Source organism: Heterocephalus glaber, unplaced genomic scaffold, assembly GCF_053883595.1.
Source record: "Heterocephalus glaber isolate CG9 unplaced genomic scaffold, H.glaber_assembly_v1.0 deba00000347, whole genome shotgun sequence".
NCBI classification, from domain to species: domain Eukaryota; kingdom Metazoa; phylum Chordata; class Mammalia; order Rodentia; family Bathyergidae; genus Heterocephalus; species Heterocephalus glaber.
Window position 1 is genome coordinate 12,484,123 of NW_028258143.1, and position 19,482 is coordinate 12,503,604.

The window sequence follows — 19,482 nt, forward strand, 5'->3', positions numbered from 1 at the left end:
CAGTGACAGGAGCCCATTGCCCAGTGCCCCTGCTCACAGCTGGCGGCAACGGCAGCTGCTGCCTGACACAGAGGAGCATCAGGGGCAGTGCCAGGGCCTGCAGCTGCAACAGCTGGTGAGCCTGAAGCTGCTGTTGGATGATGGAGTTCAGCTCAGGAGTGGTGACCTGCTTGGCTTTCTCAATGGCTCCTAGGACCTGTTGCTGGTGCTCCTGGGAGAGACAGGGCAGACCCTGGGCACAAGTGCTGTTCAGGAAGACCCTTTACAATCTCCATTTGCTTTTGCATTTCAGTGTTGAAGCTGTAGTGGACACAAAGCAATTTGAGCCTATTTCGATGGTTTTGGCATTATGAGATCTCAAAAGTCAGAAAAGATCTGAAAGTCAAACTCAAGATGATGAACGACAGCTCCTCATCTCCCAGCAGTGATGAATTAGAACCAATTTTCAAGTTTATAAACAGCTACAAAGCCTCACAGTCTCCTGAGCTAGTGCCACCCAGGATTACTATTTTAGAATTAAAGTATTATCAGGACATTTTTTTCACCTATTAAGGAGCTTTTCATCTGAAGATCTTGATGTGTGTGACTACCTAGTGAGTACGCATCATTTCCAGTCTCCCCAAGGCAAAATGGGATGACTACATCATGGAAGAGGGAACAAAATTATTGGCCTGTATGGAAGGGTTCCTCAGAATATTGGCTTCTCAAACCCTGCACAGTATGACAAAAACTGCAGGATTCTTTTAATAGAATGATTGTCATTTCATTCCATTATTAAGCCAACAAATATTTTTCTACCATGTAAAAGGCACCATCCTAGGTAGTTGAAATACATTAATGAATAAAGTTGGCAAACTATCTTATCGTGTGGGCCACACATTCACAAGACATTTGACAGAGTGTGGTATTAGGAGCAGGTCATTGGGATTCATGATCAATGGCGGAAATACTTATGCCTATAGAATTAGAAGACTGCCATGTGGCCCCTTCCCAGAAACCAAGTTACTTTGTCAGCTTGAGTCTCCAGCAGTCATTCCTCCTTCCCCAGGTATTTAAATTTTTTCTATATTCTGTTGTAAAATTTTCTATGTATTGTGTTAAAATCTTTCTGGCTTGGAAAAGACTATCCTTCGAGGGCTAGCCATTTTGTAGTTAGCAAAGACTCCAGCCCTGGGAACCTGTTTTTGATATCAAAAGTAACCACTCCAAAGACTGAACTCCTCTATCTGGTGCATATACTGCTGGAGACAATATTCTTCCACCTTAATCACCATGGGACCAGGTACCAGATAACTAGGGAAGGAACATTGTTATTGCCCAGGGCCACCAAAATTATTCAAACTTGTCAGTCCTAACCAGCTTTTCCTGCCCAGCATTACATTCTTGAAGAAACCCCAATAAAGGCTGTGGCCTAAATGTTCTTCTCACTCTTGTCTTCTGTCTCTTGACCACTCCCATGTCTCCCCTTGTGGCTCTTTGTGCTGTGGCCTGACTTTAGGACATATAATCACAATACACTTTGTTTTTCTGAGCTTCTCCCATGGCTCCTCTTGTGGCTGCACTTGACTGAGCCTCGTACAAAACACTTAGTTACCACCCAGCCCCATCCCCTTTCAATGAGTGAGCACAGGGCCTAGCAAGAAGGGCTGGAGCTCATAGAACCAGATTCTGTAGTTCCAGTTTTATCTCAGTCTCAGTTTATAATTACTTTGTAATGGTGTTTTGAGTTTAAAGAATGGGAAGTGCCCAGCCCAGAGTAGCCATGAGTATGACTTTTCTCACCCTTAACTGTGGGCTAGACAGTCTGGTGTAAATAGTTACTCTGCGATTTAAGCACATGTGGAACACAGCAGTAAGGAAATGCCAGAACTGAGGGAGTCAGATCCATTTGTAGATGGTATCCAGAGAGTAGGCACTGAACACTGGGTGCAGCTGGGAGAGGGTGGATTGCCATTCATTCATTGAGCACATATTCACCAAGGCCTGTTTTGTACATCTCAGGTCCTGTGTTAGGACACAGGGAGGCTGAGAGATAAGACTATTTCAGAAAGAGACAGATGTGAAATAATTACAACACAGTGTGACACATTTTCTCAGAAGCACGTTGGACTGGTGGGCTTCTAGAAAAGGAAGTGGCCTGTCTCCCAAACTGGGCATGGGAAGGTAACCAGGAAGGACCTAAGATCATGTCATCACTGAATAAAGGTGCTAGGGAGGCAGAGGGGCATTCAGGTGGGAAGACAAGGTTGAAGGCTTGGTGACTGGGGGGAACCCAGGATGTGTGTATGGCTAGAATCTAAGGATTAAGGAGTAAAATCTAAAAGTGAAGAGGTCCTCAGAGGGCAGGATGTGGATGGCTTTGGATGTCAGGCTAACAAGCTTATAAACACCAAGCTGATATGATGAGGAGGTGATGGTGAATTTTCATGGGGAAAAGACATGACTAACCTCATGTTTTAGTAATGCTACTCTTACTGTGATGTGGAGAATGAGTGGGGAGTGCATTGCAGGTGGCATTGCAGCCAGGAGGAGGCACCTCCTCAATCCAGGTGAGACAGGATGGTGGCCTGATTCTGGGAAAATAGTAATAGGGCATGGCTGGAGGTTCTCACTTGGCTGTATGTAGGAATCATCTGAACAAATTTTAAAAATAGCACCAGCCCACACTCCAATCCAGATGAATTTATCCAGAATATTTATGATAGGCCTTGGCATGGGTGTTTTCTTTATTTATTTACAATTGGCATAATAATTGTACTTATCCATGAGGTACAATGTGATGTTTTGATAAATGCATACATTGCATAGTGATCAAATCAGGGTAATTGGCATATCTATACCTTAAATATTTCTCATTCTTTGTAGTGAGAATATTCAAATTTGCTCTTCTAGCTACTTAGAATAGACCATACATTATTGGTGTCTATAGTCACCCTATTGTGCAATAGGACACCAGAACCTATTTATTCTAACTATACCTTGGTACATGTTATTGAACCTCTTCCTCTCCCACTTCCTACATACCTTCCCCAGCTGTTGAGAACCACTGTTCTACTCTCTACCTCTGCAAGAACAACTTTTTAAGATTTCACATATAAATGAGATTATGCACTGTTTAATTCACTAATGATCTCTAGTTCTATACAAGATGTTGCAAATGATAGGATTTCATTTTTTATGCCTGAATAGTAGTCCATCATTATATATAGACTACATTTTGTTTATTCATTCAGCATCTTATAAACATGTAGGTTATTTCCTTTTCTTGGTAATTATGAATAGTGGTATAATAATCAGGGAAATGCAGATGTCTTTTCCACATACTAATTTCATCTCCTTTGGATATATACCCCAAAATAGGATTGCTAGATCGTGTAGTAATTTTATTTTTAATTATTTTCTGAGCCATACTGTTTTCCATTATGGGTATGCTAACACTATGTAAGGGTCCCCTTTCCCTTTTCTCAACATTCTTGCCAACACTTATTTTATTATTATTATTTTTAGTAATAGCTACCCTAACAAAAGTGAGGTGATATTTCATTGGTTTGCATTTTCCTGAGTACTAGGCAGGTTGAACATTTTTTCATGTATATGTTTGCCATTTGTATGTCAGGACCTTCACACTGAGCTACATCTCCAGCCCTATTTGTTTATTAATAAATATTAATAATATTTAATATTAATAAATATTTTTGTTTTGAGGTAGGGTCTTACTATGTCACTAAGTTGTCCAAGGTGAGCTCAAACTTGTCATCCTCCTTCCTCAACCTCCCAGAGTGCTGGGTTTAGAGGTGTGTGCTCCCACACCAGGTTTTTGTTTTTTTTTTTGTTTTGTTTTCTGGTACTGGGGATCGAACTCAGGACTTTGTGCTTTTGAGGCAGGCACAGTGCAGCTGAGCTAAATCCCCCGCCCAGGTTATATTTCTTCTTTGAGAAATATCTAGATCTTTTGCCCATTTTAGTTGGGTTATTGTTATTTATTTATTTTTTGCTATTGAGTTGTTAGGGTTTCTCAGATATTTTAGATGTTAACTATCCATCCTTATCAGATGTTTAGTCTATAACTAGTCTCTTTATCTAGGTTGTCACTTTATTACACTGATTGTTTCCTTTGCTGTGCAAATGGTTTTTTGTTTTGTTTTAGCTTAACGTAGTCACATTTGTCTCCTTTTCCTTTTGTTGTCTGAACTTTTGTGGTCTTATTCACAAAATCTTTGCTGGGTGTGTGTTTTTTAAAAAAGCTCTCCAGGTTACACTAATGTGCAAGGTGGATAACCACTGAAGGTTCCCTAACTCTGTCACTGAGCTAATGAGTCTGCATTCCAGGAGCCCTGGCCTGGGAATCTGCATCTCAAAGCAGTGATCCTAAAGCTCCCCAAGATTGGAAATTATCTTCCCACATGCTTGAAATAAGGGAGGTAACTATCCACAATAAACAGACAAATGGGCAGAACCTAGAAGGACAGAACTAGAGGGACTGTCCAGCAAAGGTGGAGGAGGACACATGGGAGAAGGGCTCAGGAGCCAACAGACAGGGACAGAAGATCAGAACGGCCCCATGTGGACTATTCGGGAGTTTCCATCACATATTTGGGTTTAGGCATTGTATTAGTTATCTGGGATGCTGTAGCAAAGTACTGTAAACTGGGGAGCTTAAACAATAAGAATTTATTTTTTTCCTGTTGTAGAGGCTGGAAGTTGGAGACCAGTATATTTTCCTTTTGAGGTCTATCTCCTTAGTGGGTAGGTGATTTTCTTCTTCTTGTGTCTTCACATAGTTGTCCCTCTGTGTAGGTCTGTGTCCTAATTTCTTCTTCTTATAACAGTCAGATTAGACTAAGGCCCATTCTCATGACCTTGTTTTACCTTATTTACCTCTTTAAAAACTTGACCCCCACATATAGTCATGTTGTGACATACTAGGAGGCTGGGTTGTGAGAAAATGAATTTTAAGGGGCCACAGTTCAATCATAACAGACATCTCAGTGTTAGGAAGAGTGAGACATACAAGGTCTGGTACCCACAAGAAAGGAGAGCACATCAATAGTAAGGGCAGGTAAAAGAAACAGGCCTGCAATACAGATTTTAAACAAGGCTTTAAATAATACTTTAGAAAGTCTCTGGCAGAAGTGTTATGGTTTAGGTCTAAAATGTTTCCCAAAATCTCATGTGTTCTAAGTGGGATTTTTGGAAGGTGATTTAATTATGAGTGCATTAAATCCCTGAGTGGATGAATCTCTTGATGAATTCTTAGCTAAATGTACTATTAGAAGGTAGGGTCTTGTATGAGAAGATGAGTCACCCAGCCTTTCCTCTTACTGTGCTTCCTGCCTGCCCTAGGTTGAGCAGCATTCCTCTACCATTCTCTTCTACTACACCATTTCTGCCTTGGAGCCAGTCAAACATAGACTGAACCTCTGAAACCCTGAGCCAAGTTAAATCTTGTTTCCTTTAAGTTGCAAGTATCAGATATATTTGCCCAGTGACAGAAAACAGACTAAGATAGGAAGGAATAAGACACATCTCTTTCAGAGACTGAATTGATTTTTTTATCTGGAAGATGAGTGAAAGGGTCAAAAAGCATGATAAAGGCACAAGCTTCAGCCAGGGGCCTGCCATACTATTGGTAAGTGTGTGCAGATCCCAGGAAGCAGCTGTGTGGACCAGAGATGTGCAGCTGCAGGCCGATCCCGGCCAGGGCTCCACCCTGACCACAGAGGCTTGGGCACACTCGCCCAAGCCAAAGGCCCACCCAGAAAAGACCTGCACAGGCACACAAGCTTCAGCCAGAAGCCCACCATACCATCAGCCGCAGCCAAGGGTCTGCCTGGAAAACAGCTACTCAGGCACAAAATTGAGCATCTGAAATGAAGAGACATTTCTCAGACAAAGAAGTAGAAATAGCCAATAAACATATGAAAAAATGTTCAACATCACTGGTCATTCCAGAAAGAATGGCTGCTATCAAGAAATCAACCAATAACAAATGCTGGCGGGTCTGTGGAGAAAGAGGAACCTTGATCCACTGCTGGTGGGAGTGTAGGCTGGTTCAATCACTGTGGAGATCAGTATGGAGATACCTCAAAGAACTGGGATTAGAAGTCCCATTTGACCCAGCTATTCCCCTGCTGGGGATCTTCCCCAAGGAATTAAAAGTATCATCCCATAGTGATATATGTGCACCTATGTTCACAATGAACTATAGTTGATACATTATCATGAAGTGAAGCCAGTACTTTATTCAGATATCCTTGATTTTATCTCAGGTCTCTGTTTCTGCTCCAGGATCTCATCTAGAATACCACGTTGCATTTAGTTGTCATGATCCCTTTGGCTCTTCTTGCTGTAATGGTTGTCTCTCTTTTTATAACAATTCTTTTGGCTTATTCACTATTGTGATTATGAAATGAATTCATGGATAATACATGCACACATAATTTAAAAATCAATACAATGACCTAAATGATAACAGAGGGGAAATAAAAGTAGTGCCATACATAATTAATGTGCATTTGCTTTTATAAATGTTCAGTCAGAACTACACTAGATGTCATAAAGAAGTAGTCAGATATTTGTTCCTTCTTATAATTCTAGAACAGACAGAAGACCGAGACTCTGGAATAGTATTGACACTTTTTCTTCATTTTTGACATTTTGAAACAAGAGCTAAATAAATATACTCATATACACATATGGAATTACTAGCGCTGTGGCAGTTATACATGCGATAGGAGCAGATGTGTTGATTGCTGACTCAGATGCCATGAGTGGAATTGGCTCAGTTTCCTGGTTTTCTAAAATGGAAAACAGTACCATCTTTCTTAGACTTATACGATAGTTGTATTCCCAAAAAATTTTGTGTGTATTCAAAAGGTGCAAATATATTTTGTATTTACATGGAAAACAGAATTAAAGTTCTAATGTAATTAGAAGCACATTTTAACAGAACCAAAGATGGAGTCTGACATATAAAGGCCATGTGAGACACAATGTCCTGCATTCCAGGCCTCCCCCACTAAAGGCCAGTGGCCCCCTCCTTCCATCATTATAACCAATGCAGTTTTCTAAAACACCTCCCAGGGGGCAGTACTGCTGTGGATTGTGGTGCTAGAAAGAGCATAACAGGAAGCCTTGGTTCCTTTTTTGTAAAGTGAGTTCAGCAGTTGGCTGAGTCTGATACACATTGCATGTAAAAATACAGCAAGAAGCCTGGCACGTGGTATGTCCTCCAAGAATGTGAGCTAAAGCCTGGCATGGTGGCCCATGCCTGTAATCTCACCCTTCTAAAAGGCTGAGGCAGGAGGACCACAAGTTTGAGCTCAACCCGGGCAATTTAGTGAGACACTGTCTCAAATTAAAAAACAACAACAACAAACATTGGGGATGTATAGTTCAGTGCAAAAACCCTGGGTTCACTCCCCAGTACCAGGAAAAGCAAGCAAACAAAACAAAAATGTAAGTCAATATTATCTTTCAGTTAATCAGCAGTTTGTTTAGGGGAACACAGTGTCCTTGGTATCCAGGTAGGTGTGTGTGAGTATGGAATGCAGATCAGGCAAGCACATCATTCCTGCCCCACACATGAAACAAGCAGTGAATTATTAATCATTTACATTCTGAAAAGGGAGCTCCCAGGGGTGAGCCAGTCAGAGAAATTTTTCTGGAGGAGACAATAGCAGCGTATTCAATCAGGGCAGCAATAACATGAAGGAAAATATATTTACCCCATGAATAAAAAATGTCTCCTGGATGCTTCGCAAAATGTGGTCTTCAGATCAGTGGCACTGGCAGCACCTGGAGGTTCATTAGAAATGCAGAATCTCAGACTTACTGAATTAGACTCTGCAATTTTAACAAAAATCTTGGGTGTTCTTAGGAACAGCGAGAATGTGATACCTTACTTCACCTATCATAGGGGTTAGGGCTGACACTCCCATAACAAAAGACAGGTTAACAGGAGAAAAATATAACACAATGTATTTAATCAACACTTTACCTAACATAGGATTCTTCAGAAATGTAGACCCAAAGGTCCAGGGAAACTGTCCATTTTAGGCTTGGACTTGATGAGAATGGACAACCGTGTAGAAATGTGACTGCACAAAAGGATATGATCTAGTGGTAATGAACTGGGTGGGAAATGCAAGGCCTGTCCAGGGATTCTCCTTGGCTTCTCTGTGCTGCATTCTTATCTCCTGGGTACAAGGAAACACACCTTCTGGAAAGAGCAGGTCTTATGATCTGCTATCTGACAAGGTAGCTCAGAGAATATTCCTAGGTTTTATGGCTTGGCTTTGAAAGAGTGGAGAGGGGTTCCAGTTTCTATGAACCATTCTAGGGAAAGAAAAATTGTAATTCTGCAACTTACCCTAAAGGAGAAAGGGGAGCAGGAGAAAGAAGGGCAGGGGCAGCTCAGAAACATCTTGCTTTTGAAGCCCCTTCCCTCAAATTCAAAGGACTCAGCATGCCAAAGCACCATACTTTGGGATGTTGTGTTCTGAACCTCAACATATCCATGTGCACAGTCACATTTGAAATTCCCTGGACAGCAAAACCAGCTAAGGAACCACAAGAATGAACAATGATATGCTCTCCTTTGGTGAGCGTCTGCTATAGATCTTGAGGTGTGTGTGTGTGTGTGTGTGTTATGTGCAGCATGCATGGAAAAGATCAGAACAACAAGGTCCATGTTGTTGAAGGACTCACAATAGGTGGTTTCCGGTAGAATCTACTTCAGAATGTGGGAGTTGGGGGAGGAAAAGGGCGCTCCAACAAACATCCCTAGTCAGGACCTCAGGTCTATTGAATAACATTTTCGGAGAGCGAGGGAGGAGGAGCAGGTATTTAAATAAACAAACAAAAGGATGAATGATGGAGATGTAGCTCAGCTGTAAAGTGTGTGCTTAGCCCTGGCAGGGCCCTGAGTTCTGTCCTAGCTCATTAAAAAAAGCAAACCAAACGAAACCAAACCAATCAACCAACCAACCAGCCAACCAAAGAAACAAACAAACAAACAAAAAACACTAGACGGGAGAGGGAAGGAGCTTCACAAAATGCCGACGCTAAGATCTCAGCCCAGACCAGCCACAACAACGCTGATATCAAAACCTCTAGCGGTCCTGGAGGCCTGAGCATTTTTGTTCTTAGTCCCCAGGTGATTCTTGGAAAGACATTGACCTGAGGATCAAATGGGATAAACCTGGAGGGAGAAAAAAAAAATTCCATGTGGAGTGGAGTGGGGGTGGAGGGGTCTGCAAATGGGTGGATTGTCTGCTTTCGAGAACAGAATCAGGATTAACCAGTAGAAATTTTCATTTTTTTGCCAAGTAATCATTGTGTTTTTCTTTGTGGCAAGAAGGAACCTTTGAAATGACCTTGTTCAACTCCTTCAGTTTGTAGGCGAAGAAAAATTAGTGGTCAAAAGGGTAAAGAAAGCCAAAGTCAACTCAGATCTAATTCCAACCCAACAACTACTAAATAAAATGAGACCGTCTCATTTCTGGCGATGTTTCCACTGCACCACAAAGATATTTAAATCCTACCCTGATTTTGATCATTAGCAAAGCCGAGATGAGGAAAGAAACCGTTACTTTAAAAAAATAATAAAATAGGGTGGATTCTTTTAAATAAAGAATTGGCATTTTAGGGTACTCGAATTAAATTTAGAGACTGATGATATCCACCTAAAGATGAAATCTAGATTTTAGAGCTTGTATGTTGATCTCATTAAATGCAAGCTATATCTGTTAAACGGCCGGGTTTCTTTTGCACTTCTCTGGTTAGCCGCATTAGCCGGGTGTCGATCGCATTGGCCTCGCTGGGGAAAACCAGCCGGACAGCGCGAGGGTACGAGGTCTGTGCCCTTTAGAGACCTGGACATCGATAGCGCTGGGGCGAGCCGGGAGACGGTAGAGGAGGCTTCCATTTGAATCCTGCGGAACGATTTTGGTTGCCGACAGGGGCTCAGGAGCTGGAGGGAACGGCGTGGGAAAGGCTCAGGGAAGTCGCAACGGGGCAGCTGTGGGGTCCAAGCATCTTCTAGAGCGCCCCGCTGGTCCAACAGATACTCCATCCTTTGGCTAAGTTGATGATCCAGAGAAACTGGGAGGAGAGAGAGCTCTAGGCAGGCATGAGACCGACAGGCTGGGGAGGTGAACGTCGTCTTCTCTGGATCGTTGGTGAGAGTGGCAGCCCAGACAGGCAGAGACCTGGTACAGCCCCTGACGCCTGTACGGCTTCGGAAGAGAAAATGCCAAACGAGGGAAGCTGGCCACCCTCCCGCCCACGCGCGGCTGCTGCTTTTGTGGACCGCGGAGGAATCGGGTCAGAAGGGTCCCTTCTGGGGACCGCTGCGCGGGTGGGGCGTGGCGCCTGTCACGCCCTCGCCGAGCCCTGCCCTGGCCGCCTGCTGAGCCCCCCACCCTCAACAGGCCCCCAGTCTCCGCAGATCTGGCCCAATCCGGTGTCTTCAGCTCCACCGCCTGGGCGTGCGGCCCGCGTGCCTCCGGGCGGGTCCCTTCCGCCCGCACCTGCCCCCGGGGGCGGAGCGCGCGGGGACCGCGCGGCCCCAGCCTCCTCCAACGGCCGCGCCAGCCGAGCCGCGCCGGACCTGCCCCGGCCCCGCCCCCGTGCACCTCCACTCCACCGCGGCTGCCCTCTCTGCCTCCCTCTCCTCCGTCCGTCAGTCCATCCCTCCGCCTGGCGGATCCGCGGCGCCTCCCACTTCGGACTCGAGTCCCAGCCGCTGGGATCTGGAGCCCCGCGCCATGAAGCCGGCCTCGGGCAACGAGCGCAGCAGCCCCCCGGGCCCCGCGGTCCCGCCGCCGCCCCGGGGTCACGCTCCCTCGGCTACCGCCCGCAGCCCGGGCCCGCTGAACTCCCCGGAGCGCGAACCCGCGGAGGAGCGGCAGCTGAGGATCAGCGAGAGCGGCCAGTTCAGCGACGGGCTGGAGGACCGAGGTGAGCGGCGCGCCCCCGGCCCCCGAGTCCCTTCCCCGCGCAGAGCGCGCCTCTCCCTGCTCACGGGCTGGACCTGCCGGCCGGGGGAAGCGGGGCGCGGAGCCAGGGCTTCCCCGGGACGGGACGACGGCGAGCAGAGGGCGCAACTCCCGGGTCAGCAGCGGCTCCGGACCCGGGGAAACCGGCTGCTCCGAGCCAGCCCGGCCTGGGCCCGCGCCCTCCTCCTGGCCAGCCCCAGCCCCAGCCCCAGCCCCAGCCGCTCAGCGCCCACTGGAAAAGTTTGAGGGAGCCGGGATTTTTTGCCTTTGGTGTGGAGCGCTCCTGGGGACTGCGGTCCCCGCGCAGCTCAGAGGGTCCAGGTTTGATGAGTTCCCTTTGGGTTCCTCTGCTATTCCCCGCCAGCTACAGGGAAAACTTCCCTCCGTGGGCTTAGCCTGGAAGTGTTTCTCGGTGGGTTCCGGGGCTGACAGTGCAACCAGCGCAACCCAGGGTACAATAAAAGGAAAGAGCCAGGGCCTGGGATGCTGCTGGACTCTGGTCCTCACCGGAGTCTCGGATTTCAGTGGTCCCTGCCGGGCTGTCTGATGCTGGAGGCTGAGTGCTAGGGCATTAGAGTTGACGCCACCAAGGATGGATGTCACTGAAACCTGGTAGTTCCCGGAGAGTGCATCTCCAGACCCTCTGGAATCCCTCCCTGGACACTGGCATTGTATCCTGCAAGTGTCGTCCCTGAAGGGGCCGAACTCTACCTCAGACCTACAGCCGGTTGCCCTCTTCCAGTGGTCTGCGCGGAAGGGAACGGGAGGACTTCCCTGTTTGTTGCCGAGTTTCCCTCCTGCTCCTTATCCACCCCTCTCTCGTTTCCTTTGGCTTGAATTCCTTGAGGAAGGAACCCTGTTCCTGGCCAAGACGACATCCTTTCAGCTTCTTGCTGCTGCTAAGTGGGACTCCTGGAAAAGAATTAGTGGTTATGCTAAAACCCTTGGTGGCCCAAGCAGGATCCTAGAAGCCAGGCCCTTCACCAGGAGCCGGCTTTTTGCACCTCCGCCCCCTTTTCGTGGAAGCTTTTTTGTCAGCTGTGGAGGGTTTATGTATTTTAGTCTTAGCAGGTTTTTGTCCTATTCTTAGTATCTCCTGTACATTTTTATTCCGGCTTCGTGTTTGGATTCACGATGTCTTTCTCCTTAGAAATTTAAACTGTAGCATGTGAAATAGAATGACATGGAAACAGCGATTCCGATTCCCAGAGAGTCGGAGGAGATGCTCTCAGGAAACTGGAGCTGTTCCAGTTGCAACGAGTTCTCTACCCGTGTTGCAGTTTCTCCCCCTTTTCTCACACAACTAGATACCCTTTGAGAGCCCGTAGTGGGTGACATCGACCCCACCCAGCAAAACCTGTCACTTTATATGGGGTGTGTTAATTACCCTTGCCCGCCCTGTAACCAGTATTGTAAGATTTTAAACATTTATACTGAAGAAAGACACAAGCCTGGGTTGGATTTAATTTTGCAGCATTGCGGGTCATCTGTAAGACCTGGCCTGTCTCACCACAAAATGACAGGAGGGAAAAAAAGTGCTAGAGTGAGTTAATATTCAGCATTTCTTTGCAGCTCATGGTCAAGTGTAAAAAGCTCTTCTGAATTATTCTTGAGGTTATTCACCAGTGCTCAACTGAATTTCATTTTCCATTATATTGTAGCCTGAAAGCATTTGCTGTTCATGAACCATCACTGTGTGAAAGCGTTGCATGTCACACACAGCATCCCTGTTAGGGTGAGTTCTGTCCCCCAAAGAACCCGGAGCCATGTGCCATTGAGAGCCAGCTGAAAGTCAGTGTGACATTCTTTTGTTTGACGCATTCCTGATGGCAAAGAGTTAATAATAAATGAATCATTTTGTTCAAATAAATCAGAAGGTTACCTGGAGAGATTTATTATAATATTTTGTGTTTGTGCTTTTTTTCTTGTATTGATTTTTGTACCTCTTGAGAAGGGTTCCAGTGCTTTGACCTCTTTCCGAGTGGTGAGAACAATTGAAGGAAGAGTAAACCTTGGCGGTTGCCTGTGGTGTAGCTCTTTCATCTGGTTCTGCCTGTCCTGCCGCGCTGGCTTTCTTCTAGGCCTAAATACCTATAGTGTGTGGGGGGATGAGGACTCTTGATATATACCTACTTACCATTTTCTTTTGTCCTAACTTCCTTCTGAGCTATTAGGACTCCAGTCACAGGGTTGCTTTATATTCTGGTGTTTGGGGATTTTGGAGCCATTTTTCTCTTAGAAATGACTTGAACTGATTCTCAGAAACCTTGCAAGCTTGGAATGTCAGTAACTACAGTGCCATTTGGTTGATCCTGTACTTCAGGGAGCAAGAGCTCTGCGGTTGGACTTTCAGGGATGAAAAACAAAAAACAAACCAAGTTTACCTTAGGCATTACATCCACCCCTTTTATGCCCACTTTCCTCCCCATAAGTGTTTCCCGTTATTCTGTCTCAAACCTTAGGTGCCACTTAGCTTTGAGAGTGACAGACTTCAGCATTTCCCAGTAGCTCTCCATCTAATAAAAATTCTTCTTCCTGCAGAGAATTAAAGCTAGGAGAAAGCAATGGGGATTAATTTGTACTAGTCTGGGAATGACTGATGGCCTAAACCTCCCCACATATATTTGCTTCTGCCTCCCTATCTCCTCCAAATAAGGAATTAGTAGTTCATTAATATAAGTTTGTGCTTAGTTTTGCCAGGTTCAAATTACAAGTATGTGAAATTCCAGCGAGGTTAGAAATTCAAATGTGGAGGTCAGCTATGGTAGGGAGGATCTGGCCCTGGATATAAACATGAGTCCTAACTTAACTTTGCTGGGCTGTTTTGCCTCTCCAGGTCACCTTGCTTCCACCTCTGCAGCACAGCTACCTGCAAACTTTAGGAAACTTCACCCCATCTTTGTGGCTTGTGCATATGCATGCACCTGTCACAGGTGTAGTGTCACTTGGTTGTGGTCCATTCATTTAAGATCTGGATCTTTGGTGGTGATCATACTCTACTTCCCTTTGAGGAGTAGAAAGTGTTCTATTTTTGGTATTGGCCACATTTTTTTTTAGTGAATAGAAATGAGGAAGTCCTTCATTTTTTGGATAGTGCATCCTTTGCAGTTATTTTTTTTTTTAAATTTTAAAATTTCGTAGGGGAGACACATTGAGGATCAGATCTGGGGAGGAGCCTCTGTTCTACTACTGAGTGTCTCAAAGTGTAGCTCCCATGGCTGCCAGCCAAACCCCTGCCTGGACTGCTGACCCAGAGTGGGTGAGGCACATGGGTGGGCTCAGATGCATGGTCAGGACAAGGTGTATCTTGAAATCAGCTGGCTTTGGAAGGAAAAAGAAATGTTATGTGGCAGAAGAGAAGGCCTAGGTCACGGTTATCCTTCATGGAAAATTAAATCTATTTCTAAAAGAAACCGTGTAGATAAACCTCCCCCTCTTGAAATTATTGCAATCAAAATACCTTGCAAATGAACTGCTTGTTTGAGTCTATAGTTAAATGTTGTAACTTTGCTTCTGAAGATCAGTTGGTCAGAATGAGAGGATGATTTTTTTTATCATTTGGAAAAAGGAAAATAAATGATTGGGGTGTATGGGATCTGCTCATTCTAGGTTATGCCTCTACCTGAACAGGAGGGTTATGGTAGTTAAAAATTAGAATGAGATATTTTTCAGTAGCTAAGGAAGAAGCAAACAAAGGGACCTGCTGTGTTTTCATTTGAAATCATCTGTACCTAGGGTAGAATGAGACAGATAAGTTTGTCTTTTTGTCCACCTGAGTGCATGCATGAAGGAAGATTTGGGGAGACTTTTACAGTCAGAAGATAGAGATGGTGTTATACTTACTATTTGCATTTTCATCTACATCTACTATTGGTTCCAACCTAAGCCCACAGATTTTGATCAGTTAAAAATCTCCAGGGCTGTGACCTGGACTTACTAAGCCCATGTTCCTACTGATGTATTAGGAATGTGCTCAGAGATGTTTGGGCCTGGGTAATAGACAGAGCTGAGAAGTTTCAGCAGGATCCTTGTTATGGTTTTTAAACAGGATGCAGTTTTTGGCAGTGTTGGTGCTCAGAAGATAATCCTCCAAAGTAATGCACTTTGGCATGCAGGGTACTCTGCATTGAAGGACATTGGAGGGGTTCAGAAGCAATGTATCTTCTGACCTTTTGATTTCCTTTCTCTTGCTCTCCCTTCTCTCCCAAGTAGTTCATGTAAACTAGAATTTTTCTTCTCCTACTAGGTAGGTCATAGAAACTAGAACCTCTCTCCCTATAGCCAACCTGGAAATATTACTCTGACCTCCTCATCCTTTCTGTGTCACAGCTGGTCATAGAGAAATTTTCTGACCTACCTTGTCTGGTAGTTGATCATAAGACTATTCCGAAAGGGATCTTGACTTCTACCCAAGAGAAAAGAATACCACACAGACACCAAAACAAATCTAACAGACAGGCAAGCCTTGCCGAGTTTCTCTTCTCAGTGTGTTACCATTAGCTCATACCCCTTTGTCCAATCACACTTTTACACACTTCTCTATTTTTCATCAAATCTATGCATAAAAATAAGACAGGTTTCTATGAGTCTTTGGGTTTTCATTTTGGAAGGCTCACATGTTACACTGAACTCTGATTAAATACATTGGTCATGCTTTCTCTCCTCTTAACTTGTCTTTTGTTGTAGGTGTGTTGACTATGTCCCTTATAGGTAAGGAAAGGTACCACACCCTTTCCACCGCTATACCAACTATAGACTTCTGTGGTAACCAGTCAGACAAATGAGATGATGGATAGGTGGATGTTTTTCAGATGAGCACTTAAACTTGGCTGCAAGATCCTTCATTATTTGGGTATGATGAGGCTGCTCAGCCTCTGAAGGGACTATTCAGGGATGTTCAGCCAAAGCTGGTATAATAAGCTTCTGTTTATACAGAGCACATGACTGAAAATTTGATTCTCTGTGCAACTAAGAGATGCCAGGTATGATTTATTTTCAAAGGAGAAGAAAGAAATATAAATTAAGATCATACTGAAGATGTTTTAATCTTTGGCCCCAGGGGGTGGAAGCTTGAGTATTGCCTAGAAGTTGTATTTTTCTATCATTGTCAAGAACTCTCAATGTGCAGAGAATAGGAGACAAATATAAAACCTGTCCTACACATGGCCTACCTAGGAGCTACCTCTGCTTTTAGCAGGTTTACTCTGCTTTAATATTCCAAGAAGTTTTTGATGAGTGCTGGTATAAAGGGAGGAGAGAAGAAAACATGGCATCTAATTTGGGCCTTGTGGCTGTTGTTGGTTGTGGTTGAAGAGAAATGGTCCACTTCTTCCTGTTAGTTGCCAGGGGTCAGAGAAAGGGTTTGTAGTCTATGATTCCTTGCTTTGGGAATTGTTAAGGCTGTGCTGGTGGATCCAGGCCAATCAGTGCCCACAGCTGATTGGCTCAAAGCTCTACTGAGTGCCATGCTCTTTTCCTAATGGAAGGGCCTTCTTGGATGGAGCAGCATCTACCTGAGGCAAATGACAGCACAGGGGCAAGAGACTGGCCTGGTGTGACATGTCAGGGAGTAGTGGGGTCTGTGGAGTTCTAAAGAGGCCAGCTGCTGTCACCCTGCAGAAATATATGGCCCATATTACCAGAACCTGTGATTTTTTTTTTTTTGGTACTGGGGATCGAACTCAGGACCTTGTGCATGTGAGGCAGGCGGTGGAACCACTGAGCTAAATCTTTGGCCCCTAGAACATGTGATTTTTTTAAAAAAGAGATTCCAGAAAACTTCATTTTCATGTGAAATCTTCTAATTGTGAAAACACAGTGTGGGCCAAACAAAACATATCTTAGTTCATGGGCTTTCAGTTTGCAATCTTTGGATAAGAAATTGTAACTCTGGCTGTGTGTTTCTTAATAAGGAAATGCCTAAATTCCTTTTCTCCTTGTTTTTGTCAGGCTTGCTAGAAAGCAGCACCCGGCTGAAGCCTCATGAAGCCCAGAACTACAGAAAGAAGGCATTGTGGGTGTCTTGGTTCTCCATTATTGTAACACTGGCCCTTGCCGTGGCTGCCTTCAGTGAGTATCAGGAGTCTTGCTAATCAATATACGCCAGTGTTTCCTGTCTTATTCTCTAACCCCTCTAGGATATGCTCTTGCTTTTAGTTGACTATTATTGATGAGTAAATTTTTTAGGTGGTTGGATAGTCAGGGTACTTATAAATTAGTAAAATGGCTTCTCTACAGAAAGAAGAGGTATTATGAAAAAGAAATGGAGAGCAGTACTGAGAGCTTTGGCTCTCATCAATATGCAGGTTTGTGGAAGTAGATTCTGGTTGCCAGATGAACAGTGGAAATATTCTCTTGGTGGATGCCTTCAGCTTGAGCTGACATGTGATAAGTACATATCCTTGAGATTTGTATTTTGAGCCTAATGCAACAAGATGAGTGCAGTATTGCAGTGAGCCTTCTCCTTTCCCCCGATTATATCTTGTGTAAGGTTTGGAATAAAATCATATGTACATTTTAATGTAAGAAAAATGGAATTATTTTCTTTCAAGTTTTTAGAGGCCACAGAAATAAAATCATTTATTATAGTCAAGAAAAACTATTAAAGTGGAATAATTTCTGCCTGTAGACAATCCTGTTTGAGGATTAGGAAGCCCCATAGCATGTGTTTTCTCAGCCAACATTTGCAGCCTATGGAAATAAGCATGAGCTATTTATTCTTATTAACGGTGCAATGATTCATAAGCCTAAGCAATGACAGTTACAGCTCAACCTTGGTAGAAATCTTTTTTTTTTTTAAATGCTGGGCTAAAGGGGAATTTTTCTGTGCATTTGTGGTAAATTTATTACCTAACAGAAAACTATGTATTCTAAGTAGTAAGCATCATGTAAGGTGTCTCAGAGTAAGAGGAAAAAAAGACTTGTCTATTAGAAGATATAACTATGTTTGTGTTGTTTAAAATTCTATTCTGCCAGGTTGGCCCTGCTGCTGGAAGTTGGGATTGGGTCCCAAGAGGGAAGATTAGAATTCGGCCAAATGCTTCCTACAAAACTAGGCATATATTACTTGAAGCAATTTATATTGGAAATACTGTGCCATATCTTGGCTCTAAAAAGCCAAATATTTCGTTTTACCAAACGTCATGCAGAGGGTAACGTGTTTCAGGAAATAAACAGAAATCTAATCAAGGGGAATTCTGATTCCTGAAAATACCTACTTCCCCTCCCCTCCCCCTCTTACTTAATGGCTGAAACAAGAATAACAAGCCCCTTGATGTCCCTTGAGGGTAATTTGGTTGTGGTGGCTGGTGGGGACTGTGGATCAAACATTGTAATTTACATAAATAAAGAAAGAGAAATGGGATGGAGATGATTTACAAACAGAATAATAGTTACTCAGACATGTCCATGTGCCCAGTAAAGCCCTTATGACTTTATTGTGTGCGTGTTTGAATAAAGACCTAGGTATGAAGAATTATGAGCAAGCCTTTCCTTTAGGAGAATAATGTAACATTTATGTACTTAAATCTCATAATAGGGAAAAAAATATGAGGAAATTTTGGTTTCACACATTATGCCTAATCAATTGGGTTATCTTTAAAATATTGTTCCATTTCCTTTAATAGGAAAGGATTTGCAAAACGTGTAGAATTAGAATGTTGCTTTTTGTAAGGCTTTCCTTTTCTTTAAAAAATGATTTTACCCCCTTATTGCAGCAAGTATTTAATTTTAATTTTAATTTTTATTTTTTGGGGGTACCGGGGATCGAACTCAGGACCTCGTGCTTACAAGGCAGGCGCCAGAACCACTGAGCTAAATCCCCAGCCCTTTGCAAATATTTAATTTAAATCCTCTAACTTCTTGCCTATAAAATGTGGACATTATGATGTAATTTCATAATGTATAGTCCATTCAGTTCTTTTTCAAGTTGCTTTCCACTTATTCTGGTTTAGTTAAACTAAAATATGTAGAAGATGAGTTAAATTTTCTTTTTCTGGCTTAACTATCGAGTAGCTTCATTTTGAGAGAGTGTGTGTGTTTTGTATGTTAAACCCCTGGGCTGGTCTCTGTGTTGTTAGGATTGTTGGTGTTACTCTGTAGTCTCCTAAATATATTTATAATATGAAATATTTAAAATCCTTACTAAAGTGTCATTTACTTGTTACAGACTTTTGTATCATTCTTTTTAATAGTTTTCATGGAAAGAAAATAAGTAGAGATTAAGCAATATAAGCTGACTTTTGAAGTTGTGTTTAAATTGGTGTCTAAAGGAAAACTATACATTTCAGAAATGGCAATAAAGTTTTAGAAAGTGTTACCCCCCACCCCCAGCCTTACTCTTTAAGGAGGTGGTTGACAGAGGGAGAGGTGGATAAAATAGAAAACTCTGTCTTGGTAAACTGCTGTCTTATCCAGGGAAACTGTCAGGTTGAACCAGTTAGTATTTTTAAGAGAACTGCTTACAGAATTACTATAGGTGATG

The 19,482-nt window shown here is 43.6% G+C and overlaps 1 protein-coding gene and 1 long non-coding RNA gene across 2 annotated transcripts in view; one reads left to right on the forward strand and one right to left on the reverse strand.

Moving 5' to 3' along the window:
• Window positions 1-6,222: 6,222 nt before the first annotated feature.
• On the reverse strand, window positions 6,223-10,499 carry LOC147829856 (uncharacterized). The gene is made up of 2 exons (XR_015445327.1): window positions 7,728-10,499; window positions 6,223-6,797 (listed from the first exon to the last, which is right to left on the reverse strand). It is a non-coding gene; the product is annotated as an uncharacterized LOC147829856 (long non-coding RNA).
• Window positions 10,500-10,769: 270 nt separating this feature from the next.
• Window positions 10,770-19,482, forward strand: part of Tmem163 (transmembrane protein 163) — a 239,085-nt gene continuing 230,372 nt past the window's right edge. The window contains exons 1-2 of the mRNA XM_004836102.3: window positions 10,770-10,962; window positions 16,950-17,069. Of these exons, the coding sequence (XP_004836159.1) occupies window positions 10,770-10,962; window positions 16,950-17,069 (313 nt within the window). The remainder of the gene's footprint in view (window positions 10,963-16,949; window positions 17,070-19,482) is intronic.